This window comes from Camelus dromedarius, chromosome 5 (assembly GCF_036321535.1).
Source record: "Camelus dromedarius isolate mCamDro1 chromosome 5, mCamDro1.pat, whole genome shotgun sequence".
Taxonomy (NCBI): Eukaryota; Metazoa; Chordata; class Mammalia; order Artiodactyla; family Camelidae; genus Camelus; species Camelus dromedarius.
In genome coordinates this window covers 94,276,641-94,299,780 of record NC_087440.1, presented here as the reverse complement: position 1 = coordinate 94,299,780, position 23,140 = coordinate 94,276,641, and the positions used below count along the sequence as shown (strand labels likewise).

At 48.8% G+C, this 23,140-nt stretch overlaps 2 gene segments (V, D, J or C); both read left to right on the top strand.

The window, feature by feature from the left end:
* Positions 1-11,554: 11,554 nt before the first annotated feature.
* Positions 11,555-12,301, top strand: LOC135321366 (immunoglobulin heavy variable 3-74-like). The segment is given in 2 exon segments: positions 11,555-11,668; positions 11,773-12,301. Coding segments are annotated over 2 exon segments (507 nt in total).
* Positions 12,302-17,403: 5,102 nt separating this feature from the next.
* On the top strand, positions 17,404-19,468 carry LOC116151847 (immunoglobulin heavy variable 4-30-4-like). The segment is given in 3 exon segments: positions 17,404-17,449; positions 17,535-17,848; positions 19,436-19,468. Coding segments are annotated over 3 exon segments (393 nt in total).
* Positions 19,469-23,140: the final 3,672 nt, after the last annotated feature.

Genomic DNA, 23,140 nt, shown 5'->3' with positions numbered 1-23,140 from the left:
GGGTTTTTTCACATTTTTGTCTGTCAGTGCCAGGAATGAACTCCTCTGGGTGTAACGTCTCATGTCAGATGGAAAGTGCTCTTATTGAGGCCACATTCCAGCAACATGGAGGAGTGAGAGGGAGAGCGCGCAGGCTCTCTCACCTTAAGTCCCTGTGTTATCAAGACCGGAGGCTGGAGATCACCTGACATGTTATATTCTCATCAGAGACTCGGCAGGAAATTGTCCAATAGGTCTGGCACAGATGCCTTGGGAAGCTGTCTCAGCTGATGTTGCCCTCAATTCTGAGAGTCTCCACAGTCGGGTCGCCAGATGAGCAGGAATGTTCAGGGCCAGCTGCCTTCTTAGGTGTGTCACGTGGACCCAAGTTCTCACTCTCGGGAGACTGGTGGCACAAGGGCTGGTGAGCAGCACCTGCTGGAGACCTCTCCGCTGAGGTTGAGGAGTTCTTCTGGAAGTGTCTTTCCCAGTAGATAAGCTATCCAGCTTGCAAGGTTTGACGCTTGCATCTCTGTCTCCTGAGAGGTACTGTGAAAAGACGGCTTCTGAGGAGAATCTTGGAGACGACCAGGAGGCGGAAAGTGGTCCATCAGTTTTCAGCAATCATGAGGGACTTCACTGGTGAAGCGGGGGAGCAGACAGGCTCCAGTACAGGTTTTGCTGTTGAGTGAATCATGCTGAGGTCGGGCCGTATGAACAAAAGTTGGACGCAGGTCTCGGCAGTGTCCAGGTAGCTGGGAGAGTCTCACATTTAGCCCGTAGATCAGGGTGTTGATCAGCCAAGACCCGATGGAGCACATCTGCGTGGAAGTACATCTGGATGTAAGTGGAGCCCTGGTTCTCATGTCAGGTATCCTAAACATTGAGTCTGCATTTGGGTAAACTGCAGTTTTCCTCAAGAAAACGATTGCCCCTTTAAGAATAAAAACTGTAGCAAGTGGTAGATGTCTTCCTTCAAGGAGGATTGAGAAGGAGATAAAGGAAACACATTATCCACAAACTAGAACTTCCAAAAGATGTTACATCATTCAGACCAGCCTCCAGGCTTACCCAGAATTAGAGGGGCTCTCAATATGGGAAGGAAAAGCTGGGCTGGTCTAACAAGATAACTCACAGGTCTAAGTATTGGAATACTGATCTGAGTTCTGCTGGACTAACTTGTAAATCTAAGTTTATCAGCATTGGTTTGCTGTTTATGTTTTTTGCTGGCCAGCTGGATTTTCAAAGATACATATGTGGCTTTGGAATGTTTGTTTGCTGCCTCCCTGCTCCGCTTTTGTGATGATAATGCTGCTAAAGCTGTTCCATGCCTATTGGCCAAATACCCCAAGCTTGTACTTTACCCTATAAAACCTCACGTGCACATCTTGAAGGTGCTCAGAGTTTCGGAGCAGAAGCCCCTCTGAGCCCGCAGGCGTAATACATCTGAGTACTCCAGCCCTCTGAGTGGTGCTTGTTTCTTGACTGGCCTGTCATTCCCGTTACATTTCTGGAGGCCCCAGCGAGATACAACCACACTGGCCCCTTGAGCCGCTGGACTGGTGGCTCTGGCCGACCGGGGGATGGAATTCCAGCAGCGAACGAGGTGGCGCCGCCCGACGATATTCCGGGTTCTCCTTCGTGATGGCAACTCGGCCCCTTGGGTGGCTGAGCTACAACCAGATCCAGACTCCATGGAGGGACGGATAGACTCAGCAGGTGGCCATCCAGACAAGGTAGGAAACACCGGGAGGTATCAGGTCCTGTCCCACTGGACAGAAGAGGAAGCTGACCCCCTCCTACAGGCTCTCTGTCTGATGGTATTTCAGACGGGAAATCAGGTCAGGTATCAGGTCCTGTCCCAGTGGACAGAAGAGGAGGCGGATCCCCTCCTACAGGAAACAGGATATTGGTATTGGTGGGAGGAATGATATTAACCTCTCTGTGTGTCTGCGTGAGTGAATGAGCAGCCTGTGAAGCATGTGATCAGGCTCGAGTTGGTAGCACCACGGCATTCTGCTACGGAGTTTGAGTGAGTCCCAACCTGTGGTTCCGTTCTGACCTCATACAGCTCAGGGCGGTATCAGTCCCTCAGGGTCCCGATCGGAGTCAGCAGCTTATACTGACCCGCCAAAGCTAAGAGGCACCTTCGTCCCTGCGAGGGGAGCGGCCAGGCGGACGCTATGAAAACCCTCCCTTGTCTTGTCTGCGACACCGGCACAGGGTGGCCACACTGGGAGGGAAAAGGACATAGACAGCCAATGGGTCAACAACCCTGTGCCCTCGGAGGCTAGGATGCTATTTCTTTGAGAAAGTCTCCTACCTGATTCTGTCACAGAACACCTGAGACTTAGTGTTCCCCTACTGAACTGACCCAAGTAGTGCCCCTTTTGCCTAGCCCCAGACCCCCAGGACTCGCGTTTAGAAGATGAATTCCTTCTGGACTGGGCTCACCCGGCCTTGGAGGTCCCTTTTCTAGTCCATTTGTTTTACCATCTGCCGTCAGTCCCATGCCCCTGATAATTTAGTTCAGGATATAGAGAGGATTTAATGAAGAAAGTCCCTGGAACTGCTTGAGGCCTTGAGCTCCAGAGGCATCAGCTGTGACTGGAACCCAGAGTCCCTGACCAAGTTAACCTTAAAACAACTCATAGACCCAGCAAGAGAGCAGTCTCTCTGGGAACTCCAGTGTTTTGAGGAGTGAAGAAAGAAAAGATATAAAGGCTACCTTCCCAAACATCTAAAAAAATGGGAGGCTCTAAGTTTAAACCCACCACTATAGACTGCATGATTAAGAATTTCAAAAAGGGGTTCTCAGGAGACTGTGGAATTTGAATGACCCCTGGCAGGCTCCGCACTTTGTGTGAGCTTAAATCGCCGGCCTTTGGAGACGGGTGGCCCTCAGGAGGAACTCTGGACCTAGCAAAAGTGCGACCAGTCTATCAAATAATCAGTGGAACCCCAGGCCACCCAGATCAATTCCCTTACATTGACTCCTGGCTGAATATCACCCAGACTCTACCCCCATGGATTCGGTTCTGCTCAAATGGACCTGGACAATGCAAGATATTAGCAGAACAGCCAGTCCAGGCCAAAATGACAGACAGAAAAAAGCCTATTTTCCAGGGAGACGCAGAAGACAGATATGCCTACCCCCCCCGTATGCCCCCAGGGCACAAACACCTCCCGTCTGAGGACCCAGACGCAGAGCCCAGCCCCCAGCCTGAGCCATAGGCAGGAGACTCCGCTCAGCACAAGCCGGGAGGCCAGCACCACCGGCCCTCCAAATGCTGCTGCGGGAGACACAAGGGCCACAGCAAGTTGGGGAAGACGGGACTGTTCAGCCTGGGCACCGTGTACTCTACTGCAAACCCTTTAGCACCACAGACCTTCTCAATTGGTGCCATGATACTCCTTCCTACTCCGAAAAGCTGCAGGCTATGAGCGACCTCGTAGAGTCTAACTTCCATTCTCACTGGCCCACCTGGAAAGATGTCCGCCAGCTGCTTCTGACTCTGTTCAATACAGAGGAGAGGAGACACATTCTCCCTGAAGCACAAAAATGGCTGCAGGGCTGAGCCCCTGAAGACACAATGGATGTTGAGGGGTGGGCCATGACACCAGGCCAGATTGGGACTTTAACACCCAACAAGAAAGAGAAGCACTGCGTGAGCACCAGGAGGCCATCCTACAAGGGCTAAGAGCAGGAGCCAAGAAGCCAACTAACATGTCTAAAACGACCACAGTGACCCAGAGGCCAGACGGAACCCCCACTGACTTCTATGAGAGACTATGTGAAGCATTCTGAGTCTACATTCCTCTTGATCCTGAGGCCCAAGAAAACCAGGGGATGGTCAACGCTGCCTTCATAACTCAATCATACCCAGATATACGCCAGAAACCCCAAAAACTGGATGGATTCACCGGGATGAATGCTACACAGCTGCTGGAAGTTGCAAACAAAGTTTTTGTAAACCAAGAACGGGAAGCCCAACGAGAAGCAGACCAGCGAATGAAGCAGAAAGCCACATTCCTTGCAGCAGCCCTGAGGAAAACAAGCTTCAGCCAGAATCCTGCACCACCCCGGAAGAGGGGACCCCAACCATGGATGCCCCTGGGCCAAGACCAGTGTGCATACTGCCGGGAGACAGGACACTGGAAGAACGAGTGCCCAAACAGAAAGGATGGAAAGAGAGCACCCCCAAAAGGCCTACTTATCAGCTGGAGCCACGAGCCAGTAGTCACATCGGACTGGCTGGGGTCAACTCAGAATAGGAGAGACCGGCCCCCTGCCCCTGGGCCCCCGGGAGCCCAAGGTCAAATGTTTATAGGGGGCCAACCAATGACTTTTATGGTAGACACAGGAGCAGAGTATTCTGTGGTGACCCAACCTGTAGCCCCCCCAACCAAGAAAAAGACAACTATTATAGGGGCTACTGGGGATTCAACTGCCTGCCATTTCTGCCAACCACGATCCTGTTAAGTAGGGGGCCATCTAGAGACACATGCCTTTATTCACTGTAAGGGACCCTATTTAGTGGTATTAACTACCCCTACAGCTGTTAAAGTTGCAGGAATCATCCCTTGGATCCACCACTCCAGGGTTAAGAGAGCGACTTCACCTCAGACAGAGGGTCCCTGGGAAATTGAGTGTGTCCCAGGAGACCCGCTCAAGATCAAGAGGGACCAGAAAAGGATCGACAAGCCCTGCTCTAGCCACTCCCGGAGACTGGCTAGTCAACGCACGGCCGAAGCCTGAGGAAAGCTCAACGCAGCTGTTAAATGTGTTTCTTTTGTGCTCCCTTGCCTCTTTCCTCGTTTGCTATACTAGTCTGCGTACTAGCAGTGGGGCTATCTAGCACCGCCCCACCTGACTGGAACATAAGCCATAGAATCCTGGTAGCTATTTTATACCTTGGTATAATTAGTGCCATCACTGCAGCATCATGTCTAAGATAATCATAAGGCTGATGCTACTGACGCTAATGCCCTCACTCCCCTTGGCTGCACGATGCACCTGCATGTAACCAGGTGACAAGTGGTCCATGTACCAACCTGTATTTTCAGCTTACAGGTGAATTCAGCCATGATCTTCAATGAATAGCAGAAACCCTGGGAACTCTGCAAAATCAGATTGACTCTCTGGCCGAGGTGGTCTTACAAAACAGGAGGGGTCTGGACCTACTCAAGGCGAAAGAGGGGGGACTATGCCTCTTCCTAAATGAAGAGTGCTGTTTTATGCCAATCAATCAGGAATTGTTACAGGGATAGTTCAAGAGCTACAAGACCGAGTGGAAAAGAGAAAACATATTTTAGATAAGAGCCCATGGACAGGCCCCTGGGGCTGGACCTCCTGGCTGGCACCGTTCATAGGTCCTTTGCTCCTGATTTTTGCAGTTCTGCTAATTGGGCCCCGTGTCCTAAACTTCCTGACCTGCTTTGTCAGTGAGTGGATAGAGGCTATAAAACTTCAGATGTTAGCCTCCAATTATGAGCCCCTGCAACAGATAAGTGATGATGCTTACACCAACTAGGGTTGTGAAAGCATCAAGAGGGGGGAATGTGAAGGAAAAGCTGGGCTGGTCTAACAAGATGATTCACAGGTCTAGGAATGTGAAGGAGAGGCTGGGCTGGGCTAACAAGATAAATCACAAGTCTAAGTATTGGAATACTGATCTGAGTTCTGCTGGACTAACTTGTAAATCTAAGTTTATCAGGGTTGGTTTGCTGTTTATGTTTTTTTGCTAGCCAGCTGGATTTTCAAAGATACATATCTGGCTTTGGAATGTTTGTTTGCTGCCTCCCCACCTCCACTTTTGTGATGATAATGCTGCTAAAGCTGTTCCATGCCTATTGGCCAAATACCCCAAGCTTGTACTTTACCCTATAAAACCTCACGTGCACATCTTGAAGGTGCTCAGAGTTTCGGAGCAGAAGCCCCTCTGAGCCCGCAGGCATAATACATCTAAGTACTCCAACCCTCCGTGTGGTGCTTGTTTCTTGACTGGCCTGTCATTTTCATAACAAACGAATTCCTGGAACAGCAATGACCCAGTAAGTTTAATTCTCCCCATTGAAGGCAAAAAGGGACTGGCCAGCTCTAGCAACTGGAATAATAAAGAATGCAGTTCACTAATCAATTACAGTAAAGAATTCAGGAACACGGGGATGGCTGTTAGTGTTTTGTGAGGGTTCAAGGCAACACAGTGCTGCTGCGTTTACTGTGCAGTTTCCTGCCCCTAGGGGCTGACTCGGCTCCACCATCAGCCCCGAAGTTGTCTCCTCAGGAAACCGAGGAACCACAGGGACAAGTTCAAAGAGTGATGAGGCCTTGAGCCTTGTAATCTTCTCTTTTGGGCTCTATGGCTTGAAGGATTTCTTTACTTGTAGGAGATTGATTAATACTAGGAAGATGTTTACGAGAATATATTTGAACCCTGAAGGAAGGTGCACTGTGAATTTTGCAAATACCAGCGTGAGGCTTTGTCAACATGGAAGGTGATAGCTGATTCGATGGGAGAAAAAAATCAATTCTTCTAGAACTTGCTTTAGTACCATCAGAGACAGAATGAATAAAAATGCTTTTAGTTCATTTAATTTAATGTCTTCTATCAAGTTCTAGAATTACTTCTCTCTTTGGAGATACAGTAATTCTACCATAATATTTCACTGAACAGTCTTAACCGTAAAATGGACAAAGGTGGAGAAATGAATGCATAAACTGTGTGCATCTCTCGAAGGGCCTAAATATAAGGGGAGGCTCAGGGCACAGACCTGTCGTGGCTCGTCACAGGTCCCCACTGTGGGAACTGCTGCAGTTCCCTGAGCCTGGGCTGCTCTCAGGCATTCAGCTGAGCAGGGAGAGTGTGGCTCCATGACCGTTAGGAGGGAAGGAAACTCACCATCAACCTGGAGAAACTTCTGTTAAGAGAAGGGACTGGGGAGACTCCATGTCTTTCCTCAGAGCCACTGGGGACTAGGAGGACGTCAAGAGGGCTGCTCAGAGGGCTGACAGTGCCTGAAGCACATGCATTTATAAGAGTCTCTTTTTCAAAGTCCTGGATCTTGCCAATAATAGCAGAACCAGGAGGGATTTGGGATTTTCTGGGACCTTCATTCGCTGTAAATACAGTTTAGGAATCTTAGCATGTGTCCTTTTAGTTGTCTCACCTACACTGTGACAGAGGTGTTTTGCCACTTTAAGAAAATAAGAGGTGGACACGGTTTCCCATTCCATCCTGCACCTCTTCCCTACAGTTGAAATGTCCTGTGTCAGCTTATTTGTAAACTAGGTTTAAAAGCGGCCCAGGTGGAATAAACATATGAAGCAAAACAGCAATTTTCTTCTAAAATTATTTGCAGTTGATTGAAATAAACATGAACAGATTCAACAGGTTTTCATGGGAAACCCGAATTTTTATTGCAAATAAAAGTGTTGAGAAAGTCTCAGGAATTGCCCAATGAATTTGCCTACTTGCTGCTAGAGAATTTTTATGTAACAAGTTAGTGGACTCTTCTCCTGGCTGAAATTCTGAACACCTTTTAGGATTCTCCCAGAAAGCGGTTTACAAAAGTGCTAGGCATGACACAACAATACCTGCAGGAACAGGACGATGTAAGTCAGAGAAGCCGTGCTGAACAGTCTGAGGGGCCACATTAAATTTCTCTGTGAGGAACGTTGGTTTGGAAAATCTTTGACTACAGTTCAGGTTTAGTCCAGAAAAAAAAAAAAAGAAATGAGGAGATGGTCCTCTGGTTCCTCATAAGGATGAAAATTAAGATAACAAGACCTGACAAGTTGGAGGAATAGACTATGGGGAGAATTTTAGAGGAAGTGGGAAGTTGCGGAGACACTGACTGTGGAAGACCTGAGGGAACAGAGGAGGTGCAGGAGTAAGAGGAGAGGGAGGAATTGGTGCTGGAGGGAAGCATGAGACCCACAGGCCAGGGAAGGGGAGCCCGAGGCTTCAGAGGCCCAGATTTCTTTCCTTAGTCCCTGTTTGCCTCAGTTAATCTTATGATCATAATTTACAAGAGGTAATTAGAGGTTCTAAAACATGTTTGAAAGGCACAGAATGATGAGGTAAATAGGTGTACCATTCAGTTTTGGAGATTTTACATAGTTCTTAAAGTCGGTTTTAAGAAAAGTAAGTTTGAGATTTTCTAAAGTCCCCCATAATGTCCTTTGACATGTATATGTAATGGAAGCATGAATCGCCTTTGGCCAGGCCTGTCCATTTCACTACACATTTCCACAGGGAAGGTCCGTGGTTTTAAAACACAAAAGTAGCTGGGGTTCCTGTAGCAGAGGTGACCTCAGAACAGTTAGATAACTTGGACCCCAATTCTGAAGCTGATTTCTGGAGAAAAAAGGAATAATTTCTAAGCAGCATAAAGGGTCAAACTGCTCAAATAGTGCAAATAGCCAGCAAGCCCAACACCAGTCAGGTCTAAGGGATCAGTCTGGTTCTGAAGGAGCCAGGCTGAAGGATGCTCAGCACAGGCCCAGTAGATCAGCCCCTATTCCCAAGGAGTGGGAGGAAGGCCGGCCACTTCCAGCTGGAACAACCTGCTTTCAAAGTCAGAGTGAAAGCCAAATAAGTACTTGCCTACAGTGCAAGGTCTTACCTACAAAGGACACACCTTACAATAGTTCTCAGACAAAGCCTGCAGAGCTTCCTACTGCACAGATGTGGAAGCTGGGCTCCAGGAGAATGACTTAGACTCAAACTGCAGGGTCGGGGAGAAACACAGGGCGCAGCCATGGGCCCAGTGTGGGTCCCACAACTGTTTGCTCAGCAGCCCCACAGTCATACGGGGTCTTGTCTCTTTCCATAAGGGCCCTGAAAATGTTGACCTGATACAAAGAGATGGCCAGTTATTTCTCCAGGAAGAAGAAATGTTTTCATCTGGGATCAACAACAATTTACGGTCAGTGCCTGGAATCACAGTGAGCCACCGGCAAGTTCCTAGCATACACGGGGATAAGAACTATTTTGTGGATGGGAATGGATGTTGCAGGAAGGGCTGTAGTGAACAAGGCACCCAGGGCTTCTCACCGACTGAGCTGTGACCACCCCTCACTGCCTGAGTCCTTGCCAGGAGGGAACAGGGTGTCTTTCTTCTTCTCTGATAGGACATGAGAGCCCACCGTGCTGTCACCAAACTCTATTTCAGTAAGGTTTCTGTGTATTCAGTATTATTGTTATTTTTCCCACTTTGTGAGGTTGGATTAGTTTTGTTGCAGAAGCCAGGCTGCCCCAATCAGGCAATGCTGGGAAAATGGGTTAATCTTCATGGTGAAATAAAAGTGAATCATGTGGATGACAAAAAACAAATTCACATATAGAGACACTCATTGGAAGGAAACTCCACACCAGATCTGAATTATGCAGGTTTTTGTATTTAAGCCTGGAGATGGAGCAGAGATCAGACTGTGGCTACACCCAGAACCCAGAGAGCAATTGTGTTGTTCCCAGCATGTTCAGATGTTCTGAACAAGGAGCTAAATGCAGGTGAGACTGTGTTATCCAGATCCCTCCCTACAACTGAAGATTAAGGGATAAAGAATGAGATAATTTTGTAATATAAAGAGGATATAGGAATAAAGAGACATTCTGCTGATGGAACTAAAATATTGAAGCCCCCATCGCGGAAAATTGCTACTTTCTTACAAAGTTTAGGAAGCACTCACCATAACTTCAGCCATTTAATAGTAAATATGTCTCTCGGTGAAATTAAAGCTCACGTTCACTGAAAACACTGTGTGCAGGTGCTCGTGGGGCCTTCACACATGCTGTAAAGTGGAAACAAGGGCTAAACCCATAGCTCAGTGCAGGGCCGTGTGCTGATGGCATCTGAGGTACTGTTAAGCCCAGCATTGCAGCCCTTGTCGTGGGATCCAAGAAAACTAGAGTCGCTCAGTCATTACTGGAAAATCCTAGAACTCCACTTTCCCTCAGATCCCATCAGTTTCCTGTCACAGGACTATGTCTTGTGTGTGTTGGAGACAATACTTGGACAGAGGAGGTTTGGATGCAGATATGATACAAGAGTGTGAGTCTCCACATGTATGTGCATGTGCACCTGCGTGTCTGTGTGTGTGTGTGTGTCCCTGCGCACACTGAGGGGAGCCCAGGTCATATGTCTCATGATGGTTTCCAGGACTTCCAACTTCTTCTGAATTTGTATAAGCCCAGCTCATTTTATTTATAAAACTAACAGTATTCTTTACAGAAATTTGTAATAGGAATATTCATTCAAATCAATATCTTTCAAGTCATCAATGTAAACTCTATCCATTGATCCTCTATCCAGGATTCTGACATTAATTTTCTCAGAAGCATGTGAACCTCGGTGCAGCCCAGTCTTTCCAAGAATACTTCTGAGAATTCAGGATGAAGCCTGGGATTCTAAACCCGCTTTCTGTGTGTTCCTGTGCCTCCTTACTGAACTTCCCTGACTCTCAGTCTCAATGCATATTTCATAAACTCTCCCTCTTCCTCGTTATGCTTTCCAGCTTCTGAAGCTAAGACCCTCGCCTGTGTGGATGAGTCTAACCCATAAGCCTTCGAGCTGCTCCAGGCTTTGGTCTGAGGGCAGCACACCTGGGTGGGGAGTGGTTTATTGAAAGACTCAGTATGAAAAGATGACACAGAGGAGTTGGCAGTGACCCTCAGGCTGCACTCCTGGCAGTTCACACTCAGAACCATTAGTCACCAGGGATTTGGTAGTCGATCCAGGAGTGCGGGGTGAATCTTCCTCCCAGCTCTCATGCCAACTGGAGACGTCAAACACAGGTAGGGGAGGTGTGGTCCCATTTCTCACATCACATGGACAATCTCTGCACCTCTGTGTAGATTTAAACATGCAGAGCAGAGGGGAGATTGAGAGCACGTTACATTGTTCATGTCATTTATGTAAAAATAAGACAACACAGTGGAAATTAAGCATCTTTCAATCACAATACCACGATAAGTAAAGGTGTTTTCCTGAATGCTGCCATTGATAGAAAGTCAAATATTAGAGACTCCTGAGAATGCGTGCATGACCCCTGCTCACACATAATCAGATACACACGAGCGTAGAACAGAATCATCATGTTCTCATCACAGGAGGGGGTCCAGGAACCCTCACCAGGCTTGTCCAACTCTGTCTTAGAAGTGATTCTGGACCAGTTACGTCCAGACAGGCAGAGCAAACATGAAAATACGGGGTCAAAATCTCACTTTATATGTGTCTCTGGACTGTCCACAAATGACTTACTCTTCTGGGAATCTTTAAATCTCCAATATGGGAGGAACACTGACAACTACAGCACAGGATTTGTGTGCATGTGTAGAAACAAAAGAACATAGCAGGGTGCTAAGAGTTTACCCTGAAACATTCACATAAGAAAAATGATATTTCCAAATGCTACCAACACCAGCAAACCACAGACACTCACAGCTGCTCTGGGGCCTGGCCCTCTCTGAGGCCAGCAAGGCCCTGACTTGCTATATAGTGAGATGACATGCAAATAGGGCCTCCCTCTGAGGATAAAGCCACCCGGCCCTGGCCCTGCAGCTCTGGGAGAGGAGCCCCAGACCCGGGATTCCCAGCTGCTCCAATTCTCTGATCAGGACTGAGCACAGACGACTCACCATGGAGCTGGGGATGAGCTGGGTGGTCCTGGCTGCTCTTCTACAAGGTAATTCATGGAGAACAAGAGCTACTGAGGATGTGGGTGGTCGTGAGTGAGGGAATGAGAGGACGTGTCACAGTCTCCTGACCAGGATGTCTTTGTATTTGCAGGTGTCCAGGCTGAGGTGCAGCTGGTGGAGTCTGGGGGAGGCTTGGTGCAGCCTGGGGGGTCTCTGAGACTCTCCTGTGCAGCCTCTGGATTCACCTTCAGTAGCTACTGGATGTACTGGGTCCGCCAGGCTCCAAGGAAGGGGCTCGAGTGGGTCTCAACTATTAATAGTGCTGGTGGTAGCACATACTATGCAGACTCAGTGAAGGGCCGATTCACCATCTCCAGAGACAACGCCAAGAACACGGTGTATCTGCAAATGAACAGCCTGAAACCTGAGGACACGGCCGTGTATTACTGTGTGAGAGACACAGTGAGGGGAAGTCGATGTGAGCCCAGATGCAAACCTCCCTGCAGTGACACAGGGTGGGAGCAGGGGGCGCACATAACCCACCAGGGGGCGCACCTGATCCACCAGGTGGTGCTCAGGGTCCACCTGCTGTGTTCAGGGTCAGCCCAATGAGCAGGTGCATGGGGCGGTGATTGTCTCTTCTCATTAAGAAAACTTTTTTTGGGCTTATAACACTTGGCATTTTATAGGTGATGGGTTTTTTAATTTTAAACGTTATAATTTGTGTTTATACTGTACCTGTGTTTTCAAGTATTCTACAATAAATGAGATAATAACCTCTCTGTGTACAGTTTAGTTTTTCCAAGGGAACAGAACCAATGTCTGGAGAAACCAAAACAATAGATCATTCATAAGTTTTCTAAATACATGGCCATGGAGGCTGAGCAGTGCCACAAATTACTGTCACAAGCTGGAGACCCAGGAAAGTGGGGGTGTCTTTCCAGTGTGATTCTGATGCTGAGAACCAGGGGAGCCATTGCTGGAAAGCCCAGCCTGAGGGCAGGAGGAGGTACGTGTCCCAGCAGAAGCGTGAACTGCTGTGTTCTCATTTAGTCACATAAGAAGGGATAAGATATGAAAGAAACAAAGACATAAACACACGCATACACACACTTACACACGGATATACACGCATGCACACACATATACATGTGGCTGCAGCAAAACAAGGGGAAAGTGCGCAGGACAACTACAGCCCTCTTTCCATAACTGCTCAGAAGTCTCGGCTCGTATTGCTGCTTCCTCCTTCCTGCCCCCCTTCTGGGTGCCTTTGCCTTCAGCAAGCACCTCAGCTGTGCGGCCATGACCCAGTGAAGTGACCAGAACCTTCATTCCAATGGATCTGGACCAAAACAGTCATCCTTGGGTTGAGTTGTTGTGGTTTTCTTTTCACCTTGACGACAAGACATCCTAATAGGGAGACACAGGAAGGGACCCCTGTCCCCATAAACCCCTCTTCACTCCCATGGTGGGGCAGGGCTCCAGCTCCCCCGGGAGTCAGAAGCAGTCACCCAGGCAGCTCATCCTCTCCCTTCTTTGCCTGTAGGTTCAGAGGCTTGAGGAGCCAAAAAGCCCAGAAGACAGACTTAAAGAGCAGGTCAAAGAAATCATCGTCCTCTCTCCTGGTGGAAGTGTCCCTCCCTCGGGGACCAAGGCCATAGGCCAGTAGAGCATAAAGACACAGGGAAAGAAGCCAAGCTAGCTAGTGGTCACTGGGGGTAACAATGAGTGGTGCCACCACCCATCCATTTCCTGATTCTGTGACCCATGAATCAAGGCTGTGAGAGAAGAACAACATACTGAGAGTAAATAGTTCACAGTCGGCCGGAGAACCTCACCTCAGCCCTGCAAGGTGTTACTACCCACCTGGCACTGCTGTTGATCTTCTACAGGCAGCTTGTGTTCTAAAACCCAGCAGCTGTGGGATGGTGAGGAATCTAGGACTGGTGGATCCGTGCGCTCGGGCCGATTGATGCATTTCCTCTGCTGTAAAGTGAGTTCCCGATCAGAAGCAATGCTGGCTGCTGGACTCCCGAGACTGTGGGATCTGAAAGTCCCTGGGTGGTGGTTTTGGCAAGAGAATTGCATTCCCTGCATTTTAAGAAAAAATTTATATCCAGCATAAACATATATTTTTAGTAAGAATAGGAGGTTTCCTGTTCTATGAAGGAAGTGGCCCAAAGTAGCCAACCTGCCAACAGGTGGTGTCTGAGCAGCCCAGGAAATGCTGCCAGTCAGGACGTTAGGATTTCTCTCTGCAGCTGGCAGGAAGGGTCCTCACAAGTGACTGGACCAGGAGGACCCTGGTGAGTGGGTGTCCATGTAATTGAGCCCAAGCACGTCCTGCATTCCTGCCACCAAGGCCACAGTGACCATAAGCTCATCAGGTGATGACAGGGGCACCTGGAATGAGCCAGGCCAGTACTAACATCACTGGCAAAATGTCCACTTGACATGAATCCCTTCCTCTCCAGGTATCACCCTTTCGGGATTATTCTCATGAGTCATAACATGTTTTGCCTTTTTGCCTATTTAAAGAGGACTATCCACATGTCTCCTCCTAAAATAATTTGTCACAGGTTTTTCCAAACCACGCTCCTCTCAAGTCCTTGACCATCCAGCCTAATCATTGGTTACAACCCATGAATTTGTATCATGTCAATTACTGGTCTTTCTCCTTCCAGGAGGGTGAACATCCAGGTGCACTGCCCACAGTCCTGCCCACTGGGAGGAGTCCCCCACACCATCCTTCAGGGATGTCCCAGGCAGGACGACAGGGCGCCCACTGTCCACTGTCAGGAGGTGCCTGTGTACCATGCAGACCTGTCTGTAGTCCAGGTCTGTGTCCCCTTCTCCTCTGTCAATTGACTGTAGGCAAATCCCCACTGGGTCACAGGTGAAGCTTAGGACAAAGGAGGCACTGATGCAGGAGGAGGCACCATGGGCACATGGGCCACTTCTAGGTGTGCATCAGGCCAGCTCAGGCCTCATCAAGTAGAAATACATCTGTTTGGTGATGGATTGCTGCTGTGTGTGCCCAGCAGCATGGCTTGGAGCCAAGGAGGGGTCAGATAACACCCAGGTCCTGATAGAAAGCCCACCAGTTTTAAACTCTCCACAAATACCTGAAATCATTGAACTTTTTTACTACACATGTGGTTCTGCATTCTACAGAACAAGCAAAAAATAAAATCACACAGTATGAACCATTTTTAGACTGATTTCCTTCACTCTGTAGGCATTGAACCTTATTTGGTCTTTTCCTAGTTTGGCAGTTCATTTTATAAGTTGCTGAATAGAATTTGACTGCAGAGGTGACCCATAGGTTGTTTGTTCATTCCCTGAGGAAGGACATTGTGTTCCTCCATTTCTGTCATTTCCGAATGGAGCTATGTAATCATTCATGTGCACTTTGTTGTGTGGACATGTCTCAAGGCTAGTTACATAATTACCTAGGAGTGTGGTTGCTGGGTCACAGAGTAAAACTGCATTTAGGTTTGCAGGAAGTTGCCCTGAGTAGCGACTGGGAAGGGGGCACCAGCTGACCCAGTGACCTGTCTGGGGTGCAGCCCCGTGCACAAGAAGAGGCCCACAGGGCTGGATCCCAGGGCTGGCCCTCAGCCCTAACTCTGCTTGCAGCCAAAACCACAGCCAGCATCCAGACACCTGAGCACAACTGGAACAGGCCCTCCAGACATCATCCCGGCACCTCTGGGGGCACTTCTGGGTAGGAATGTGCCTCCCCCTCCAGACGCGCTCACATCACAGGGTCCTAACAATCGAGTGCCTTATGTTGTATCAAGCTGCCAGGGGCTGTGGAAATTTCTTCTGTCACAATCAACACCTGGAACAGAATGATGCACCTTCCACGGAAACCCACTTCTCCACCTCATATCCGAGGGGAAGGTGACAGTCTGGTTAAATGACTGGACAGGGCCACATGCAGGGGGTGCTGCTGGGAAACAGCCCCAGAAGGTCCACGTCCAGAGCCCAAGGTGCTTCCGCTTCACTCTTCAGGGAGGACCTGGGAGCTCAAGGACGCTCATCTGGATCCTACGCAGAAGGGAAACGTGCAGAGACCACCTCCCCTGGTTATGCTTTAGAAACACCATGTTGGTCGCAGCAATGAGATACTCGGGAGACAGGTGTGACAGTAGAGCCCAGAGGTGATGGTGGCCTGGACTCGTTTGCATCCACACCAGGGCGTGAGGTTAGGGTGGTTCAGTCCACCCCCCAGCAAGCAGCCTAGTGAGCCTGGGGTCTGCAGTCATTACCAGGACCTCTCATGATACCTCAGCTCACCTGTGAGAACTGGGTGATTCTGTGCCCACTAGACAGACTCCCAGAAGAGTCTCCTGAGCTCGAACCTGTTGACGAACATGACGTCTACATGACTTTGTGGCGAACAGTATATAGACAGGTGACCATCCCCACATCAAACATTTACCCTGAGACGTCAGGTGTGTTTCACAGCCTGCTGATCCCCCAATGTCCATGCAGGGTTCATAACAGAGGTAAAGTTAGGCGGAGAATGAGGCAGGAAGGGCACTTGGGAGGCTGAGTGCAAGTCTGTACATTTGACAGGAGTGAGTGGAAGGGGGCTGGGATGGGAGTGGCCAAGGGGCTTGAAGCCTGTGTGATTAGGGTTGGTATCACTGCTCCTAGACCATCTAGTAGGAATCCAGTTCCAGACGTGCTGAATCAGTGGTGAACCTGGGGGATTAAAAGCAGAAGTGAGGTCCAGGCTGAATGTAGAGCCAGGGAACAGGCAGAAGTTGATCAGAGCTTCTCATTTTGAGGTGCACTTGTGTCTTAGGGAGGAGTTGGTTTTGAACCCAGCGTGTCTGTCCCCTTCCCTAAATAACGAGCATGCGCCGTCTGAGCGAGGCATCCGTCCCCCACCTCCCCACATCTGTCTGCAGAGGCGGGGTCCTTGGGGAAATCCCTGAAGCTCTGGCTTGTCAGCACCTGCTTCCCCCTCTTCCTGCTGCCTGTTGTTTCTGACTGTGCTCCAATGAGGGTCTCCCTCTCAAGGTTCTGCATCTTGTCTCATTTTGTGTATAACCACCCTTCTCTCTGTGGGTCCCCACAGGAGCGTGAATAGACCATGAGGCCCATGGACAACGTCTAGAACGTTGAGGGTGTGAACGGAGAGGGGTTGGGTGTGATGAACGAAATGCGGCTTCATGGGTTTGACACAATGGGGTTCCTGAGGGCCCACCTCACAAGACAGCTTTTCTAATCCCAGAGCACAGGAAGAGTGGAGCAGAATGCGGGCCTCTATCTCACATGAAAACTGCAAGCTGACCATGCGACACTCACACGTCCAATGACGAAGAAACACAGAGGAGAGTCCAGGGAAACACAGGGGGATCTGTCCTGGGCTCAGTTCTGGGGAAAAGGAACAGGTTCTGAGTGGATGAGGAGCACTGGGCCGGGAAAGGAAGGGCGGGAGGGAAGATGGGCTTGAAGGAGAGCAGCTCTTGTCCCAGAGGGAGGGGCTGCCCTTTGACTGGTGTCCAAGGGGTCCCATGGACAGGTCCCCTCCCCTCCCTGATGCACAAGCCACATAAGCCAAGAGAAGTGACACTCACAGTGGTTCTCAAAGAAACAGGGGACACTAACTCAGCCCTTCCCTATTTATGAAGACAGGGCCCCTCCACATGCAAATTCCCCTTCAAGCTCGAGGGTAAAATCCATGCTTGGGAGGTGGGAGCTCACAGCTCTGTCCTCACACAGGGCTGAGGTCTCTGGGGAAGGCAGGGCTGTGGTCTAGAGGAAGATGAGACTGTTGGGTCTTCTCCTGTGCCTGGTGGCAGGTCCCCAAGGTGAGTGTCTCAGGTGCCAGGCACGGGTCTGTGGGGATGGAAGTGGTGGAGGTGACTCACGATGACTGATTCTCCGTGTCCCCAGGTGTCCTGTCCCAGGTGCAGCTGCAGGAGTCGGGCCCAGGCCTGGTGAAGCCCTCGCAGACGCTCTCCCTCACCTGCACTGTCTCTGGTGGCTCCATCACAACCAGCTATTATGGTTGGAGCTGGATCCGCCAGCCTCCAGGGAAGGGGCTGGAGTGGATGGGAGCCATAGCTTATAGTGGCAGCACTTACTACAGCCCATCCCTCAAGAGCCGCACCTCCATCTCCAGGGACACGTCCAAGAACCAGTTCTCCCTGCAGCTGAGCTCTGTGACCCCTGAGGACACGGCCGTGTATTACTGTGCCAGAGACACAGTGAGGGGAAGTCAGGGTGCGCCCAGACACAAACCTCCCCGCCTGGGGAGCCCAGGACCCCCGGGGAGTGCTCAGGACCCACCAAGGGCAGGGCTGAGCCCCAGAGCAGGTGCAGAGGGGCCGGGAGGGGTTTGCGGTTAGAATCCCTGGTTTCCTTTTCCTGCTCATCTGCTCTACCAGAGACTCCCTGCTGGACACTAATTTTTCATTCTTTTGACTCATTTGTATCCAACAATAATATTGTACTCAGGATATATTTTATTTTCTTCTCAAAAAGGTCCAAAGGATGCTAGGTTTTAACATAAATTTCCAGGTGAGTCTGGATGTCTCAGAACTGTTGAATGTTCTGAGAAGGCCCAGGCACTTGTACTACACATGTAAACTGTTATTCATCTTTGTCTTTGCTCCCAGGGCAGGAGGCTGCACACCCTCCATCTTCCTGTCAAAGGGCACAAGGGTTTGCATTGTGCAGGATGCGTTTTACAGACGCTAATGCCAGGGTGCCCCGGACAGCATGTGCAGGGATCCTCATTACTCACGGGGCACGGGGACTACAGTTCAAATATGGGATAAAATTAATTTGCAGCCCAATATGAAAACTGCTGTTGTATTTAAACACCTCATGGACAATTGCAATGTGGGCAGCACTTTGAATCGCCCAACACACTAACATTCCCCCCCTGAGGTCGGTCAGGGTGATGCTCTGCCCTAATGTTTCAACTCCCATCACGTAAATGAGTCTCCTTTCAGGTCCAGTTAGTGCCACATTTTTCCCTCTTTGTGGTAGAAGGCGTCAGTTTGCCTGTTTGAGCTGGTCCATGTGTTGTCCTGAAGTGCAGTGCAGCGTCCCTGAGCACAAAGTGCTGTGAGGGACTTAGCAGAAATTCTCTGTGGCAGATAAGCCCCATCCAGGCATGAGTTATACTGATGGGGGCATTGAGCTTGAAATAAAGCTTCAATATAAATTTTCTTCAAATAAACAAATTCACATCTCACTTTGGGTATTTGTGTCCGCCTTGGAGACTTGTCTCAATTACAAACACAGACGGTAAAATGGAGATTTATGCCCCAAAAGTGATGACGTTGACTGGGTGGAAAATGACTGTGAGGAGGCTTCAAGGTCAGGGGGATTCTGGGCAGACTGTCTCCAGAGGATTCTTGATACAGGAGGTCAGGGTGGGCAGATGTTCCCTGAAGATCATAGGTTAGGGGAATTGGATCAAATATTGAGGGCGATCAGATTTCCAGGGTGAGGAGTCTCACTAACCTGACTCAGCAGGTTTCTTGATAAAACTGGGACATGCAAAGATGGACCCAGAATCCCGCAGGCCCAGACCTCGTGGAGAAAAGCATCTCAAGGAGCCTGAGTGATGAATGGTCAGAGGGTCTTTGTGAGCTTCGAGTCAGGGTTCTTATCTTCACTGGCGTGATTCTCTGAGAGCAGAAGGCTTAATCCAAAGGGACACGGACTCCTTCTGGTCATTCCTCCTCTTGATGGCTCGTCTCAGCTGTGAGCACCTCCTTGGTCTGAGGAACACTGACCTATGTGGATGGTGCTGTGAAGTGACTGTGTCTTTGTGTTTCCAGTCCCCAGGTGTCCTGTCACGGGTGCTGGTGTAGGAGTTGGTCAAAGAGTATTGAAAACTCTCCCCCGCACCTACTCTGTCTCTGGGACGCCCTCCATCACACACAGTGGTTACTGGGGGATCTGTCACACCCCCAGGGAAAGGACTGGGTAACTCACTTGCTTTGGGTGTACGGTCTATGTCTCTTAAAAGGCGCCTCCATCTCCACAGACATATTGGAGATGAGGTTTCCCTGCAGCACAGCTCTGGGGTCTCTGAGGGCACAGCCATGTGTCACTCTCACACGAGGGAGAGTGAGTGAGGGGAGGTCAGGGTGGCCCAGATGAAACCAGCCCTGCAGGGAGGGCTCAGGCCACCAGGGGTCACCCAGGATCATGAGGAAACAAGAGGGACAGTTTCAGAGCAGGTGCAGGAGAAGCCATGGGGGGTTTCCTCCCAGACACTGGGGATGCTCTTCTGGACCATCACCTTCCCTGGAAGCCCATCCGAAATGATTCCAGGCAAACATCTTCTTTCTGAACTTGAGCTTTTTTTCCCACGGAGTCAGAATTGTCTGTCCTTTTTCCCTCATTTGTTGTAGGACCAGACACAGAAGAAATGTTTTTTCATGGGACCTTTAGTTGAAATGTATCCACTAACTACTCTTTTTCATTGTCAAATTTACAGATGTTAAATGACACAAATGATTCTTCTGTGCATCCCTGAGTCTGCCCTCCACCTTCCAATGTATTTCCAGGCATTTCATCCTCGAGAGTGTCCTGAGTCCTGTTTCCTGCAGTGCCTTTCCCTAGAATAGCATGAGGAATGTTGTGTATTTGGAAATTGATGTTTGTGTCATGCTGGAGTCATTCTGTCCCCCAGACGACACTTGGAAATGTCTGCAGACAGGTTGGGCTGTCACATGTGGCGTGTGCTACAGGAACCTAGTTACCCAGAGGGCAGAGTCCATCGATGCTGCTCAACACTCCACAATGCACACAGAAACTCCCAAAATGAGAAACTAGCCTCAAATGTCAATAATGTGGAAAAACTCTGAGAGAAACCTTTGTATCTTGTCAACTTCATAAAAATGTTGACATGCAGAAGGTAAATTTCTATATGTAAATAATTTTCACTGAATGAAAACATGAACAAACACCAAAATTGGGCCTTCAGTTCACTCACAGGCACCTTACAGCCTCTTCACCCCTGTGTGCTGGTTGTGGGCCGGAGGGTCCTGAGCACAGGCCTGCAGGTGAAGGGGACATTGGAGCAGAGAGCCAGCACTGGGGAGGGGCCGTGTCCCTGCTTCACCTGATCCCCAAACAAGACAGGGCAAGGCTGAACCTGGATGTTATAATATTCACTAAAATCCAACCTATATCAGCTATTTTAGGTTTTTAATTTGCATTAATAATTAATCTCAATATTAACTGATATTTAACATATTTGTCTTATATCTAGAATAATTTTGAATGTAATTTCTCAATTCATGTTAATATATCCAAACATGCCATTTGTATCACAGACACATTGTGTCAGAAACACCCAGACATTCACCAGCATCCACACCCCCTCCCCCAGGGGCTCACAGCTAGTCTGCACCTCCCCTCACCTCCACAGGCTAGACGTGGCCCCCTGCTGTCTCCTACACAGGGCTGCTGCTAGGAATGTCTGTGAACGTAGGACCACATGTGCATCCCAGTGACTAGCTCACAAAATTATAGGAAATAAAAGATAAATAAATCAAATAAAAGTGTCTCAGAAGTTAATGAGGCTCACAGCAAAAGAGAATGTGACAATGAATATATATATATGTTCATGTATAACTGAAAAATTGTGCTCTACACTGAAATTTGACACTACATTGTAAAATGACTATAACTCAATAAAAATAGTTTATATATATAAAAAAAGAAGTAAATGGTTTTCACATACAACAGACTGAAAGTTATTTCAAAGGCAAAAATGGGTTTATTTGGAACCAACAGAGAATTACGGTTTGGGGTCTGCCGCCCTGGTGAGCCACATGCAAGTCCCCAGTGAAAACAGAGACATGACTCTTTTACAGAATGAAAGGGGAGGTGAGAGGGCTCCTGTGAACAGGAGTCCATGGATTTTCATTGGCTGAGTCCTTACCAGGAAAGAAGAGGAGGCCTTGCTTCTCCCTGTTGGGCTCAGACATGAAGTTCCCAGGTTCCAAGCTGGAAGCTGCAGTCCTCCTGCCTGAGAGCCACTGTGAAAAGGCTGCTTAGAGGGGCTTCTGGTAGGTGATCAGGACTCAGGAGGTGGTCACTCGGTGTGACGCAGTCACGAGGGACTTCATTGCTGACGGAAGGGAGAAGCGTGGATGTGCTGAGGTTGAGACAACATAGCACAGCTCTGTGAGGAGCAGGGAACAAAAGGGCAAATTAGGAGGGGACGTGGCTGACTGAGACATGTTGACTGTGATGCGGGGACCTGAACAAAGTGTCAGAGACCATGAGGACCCCATGGCAGTGGGAGTCTCGCTGTGCCACAGCATCCGGCTCACGGCTATGAAACCCTAGAGGTCTGCGGAGGCCCCTGTGGTTTTGGTCAACACCCCAAGACCTCCCCTTGCTTTTATACAAAAAGGAGAAAGGGGTCTGGTAATCAGGTTGCCCACAGCAGTACGGGATCTTCAAACGCTCCTTTAAGGCCTTGAATCTGTGTCTTCTGGTTCCTCCCTTAAAATGGAGTCGGGATTGCCAGTGTTGAGAAAACTTCATGTAGGTTTTCCTTGAGAGAGAAGTGTGGAATCCATCTAAACAGTAAGCACCTAGCCTTCCAAAATCTCTCATATTTGGCAATTAGTGTTGCATTTAGGAAGCAGAAAAACAACATGGATGTTAGTAGAGGCTTGTTCTGACGTCAGATGCCCTAGACATCAAATATGATGCTGGGAAACTGCACATTTTCTGTAGCCACATTTAGTCCCTTAGAGTCTAAAAGTTTATAAGGAGTAGATGCTGTCTTCCTGCAAGAACGTTTGAGAAGAAGAGCAAAGAAGCAAATTATCCACATATTGCAACAAAAGAGAAAATCTAGAAAACTTTGCATCATCCAGACCAGCTTTCCGGTGGCTCCAGAAATGAGAAAGACGCTCAACAAATCCCTGAAGCACTAATGTCCTGGTGAGCTTTTCTCTTCCCACTGAAGGCTAAAAGGTAACGGCTACCTCCATCGGCTGGAACAGTAACCAGTGCACAGTGGACACCAGTTACAGTAAAGGCTTCACTGCCAGTGGGAGTGGATGTTAGCACCACAAGAGGGTTAGAGATGACAGGGTGATAAAGGATTAGAGTGCACTTTATTATTGTTATTATCTTTACAATTATTTTGCTTCTTATTGACACGTGGTTCATTTCCAATGTTAGTTTTTGGTGCATAGCAGACAGATGCAGTTCTGCACACACGTAGGTATATTTTCACAGATTACTTTCCGTATGTTATGTACAAATCGTAGAACACAGTTCCCTGCACTATACGGTAGCTCTTTCTTTTATATCTGTGTTACGTATGGTAATGTGTATCTTAATCCCAAACTCTTAATTTATCCCTCCCCTGCCCTATGCACTTTGGTGAACATAGTTTGTTTTCTGGGTCCATGAGTCTACATTTGTCTTTTAAGTAAGGGTTTTTGCATTTTTTAATTCCACATCATGGGATAAGTCTTTTGCTATCTGACTTAACTCACTTAATATGA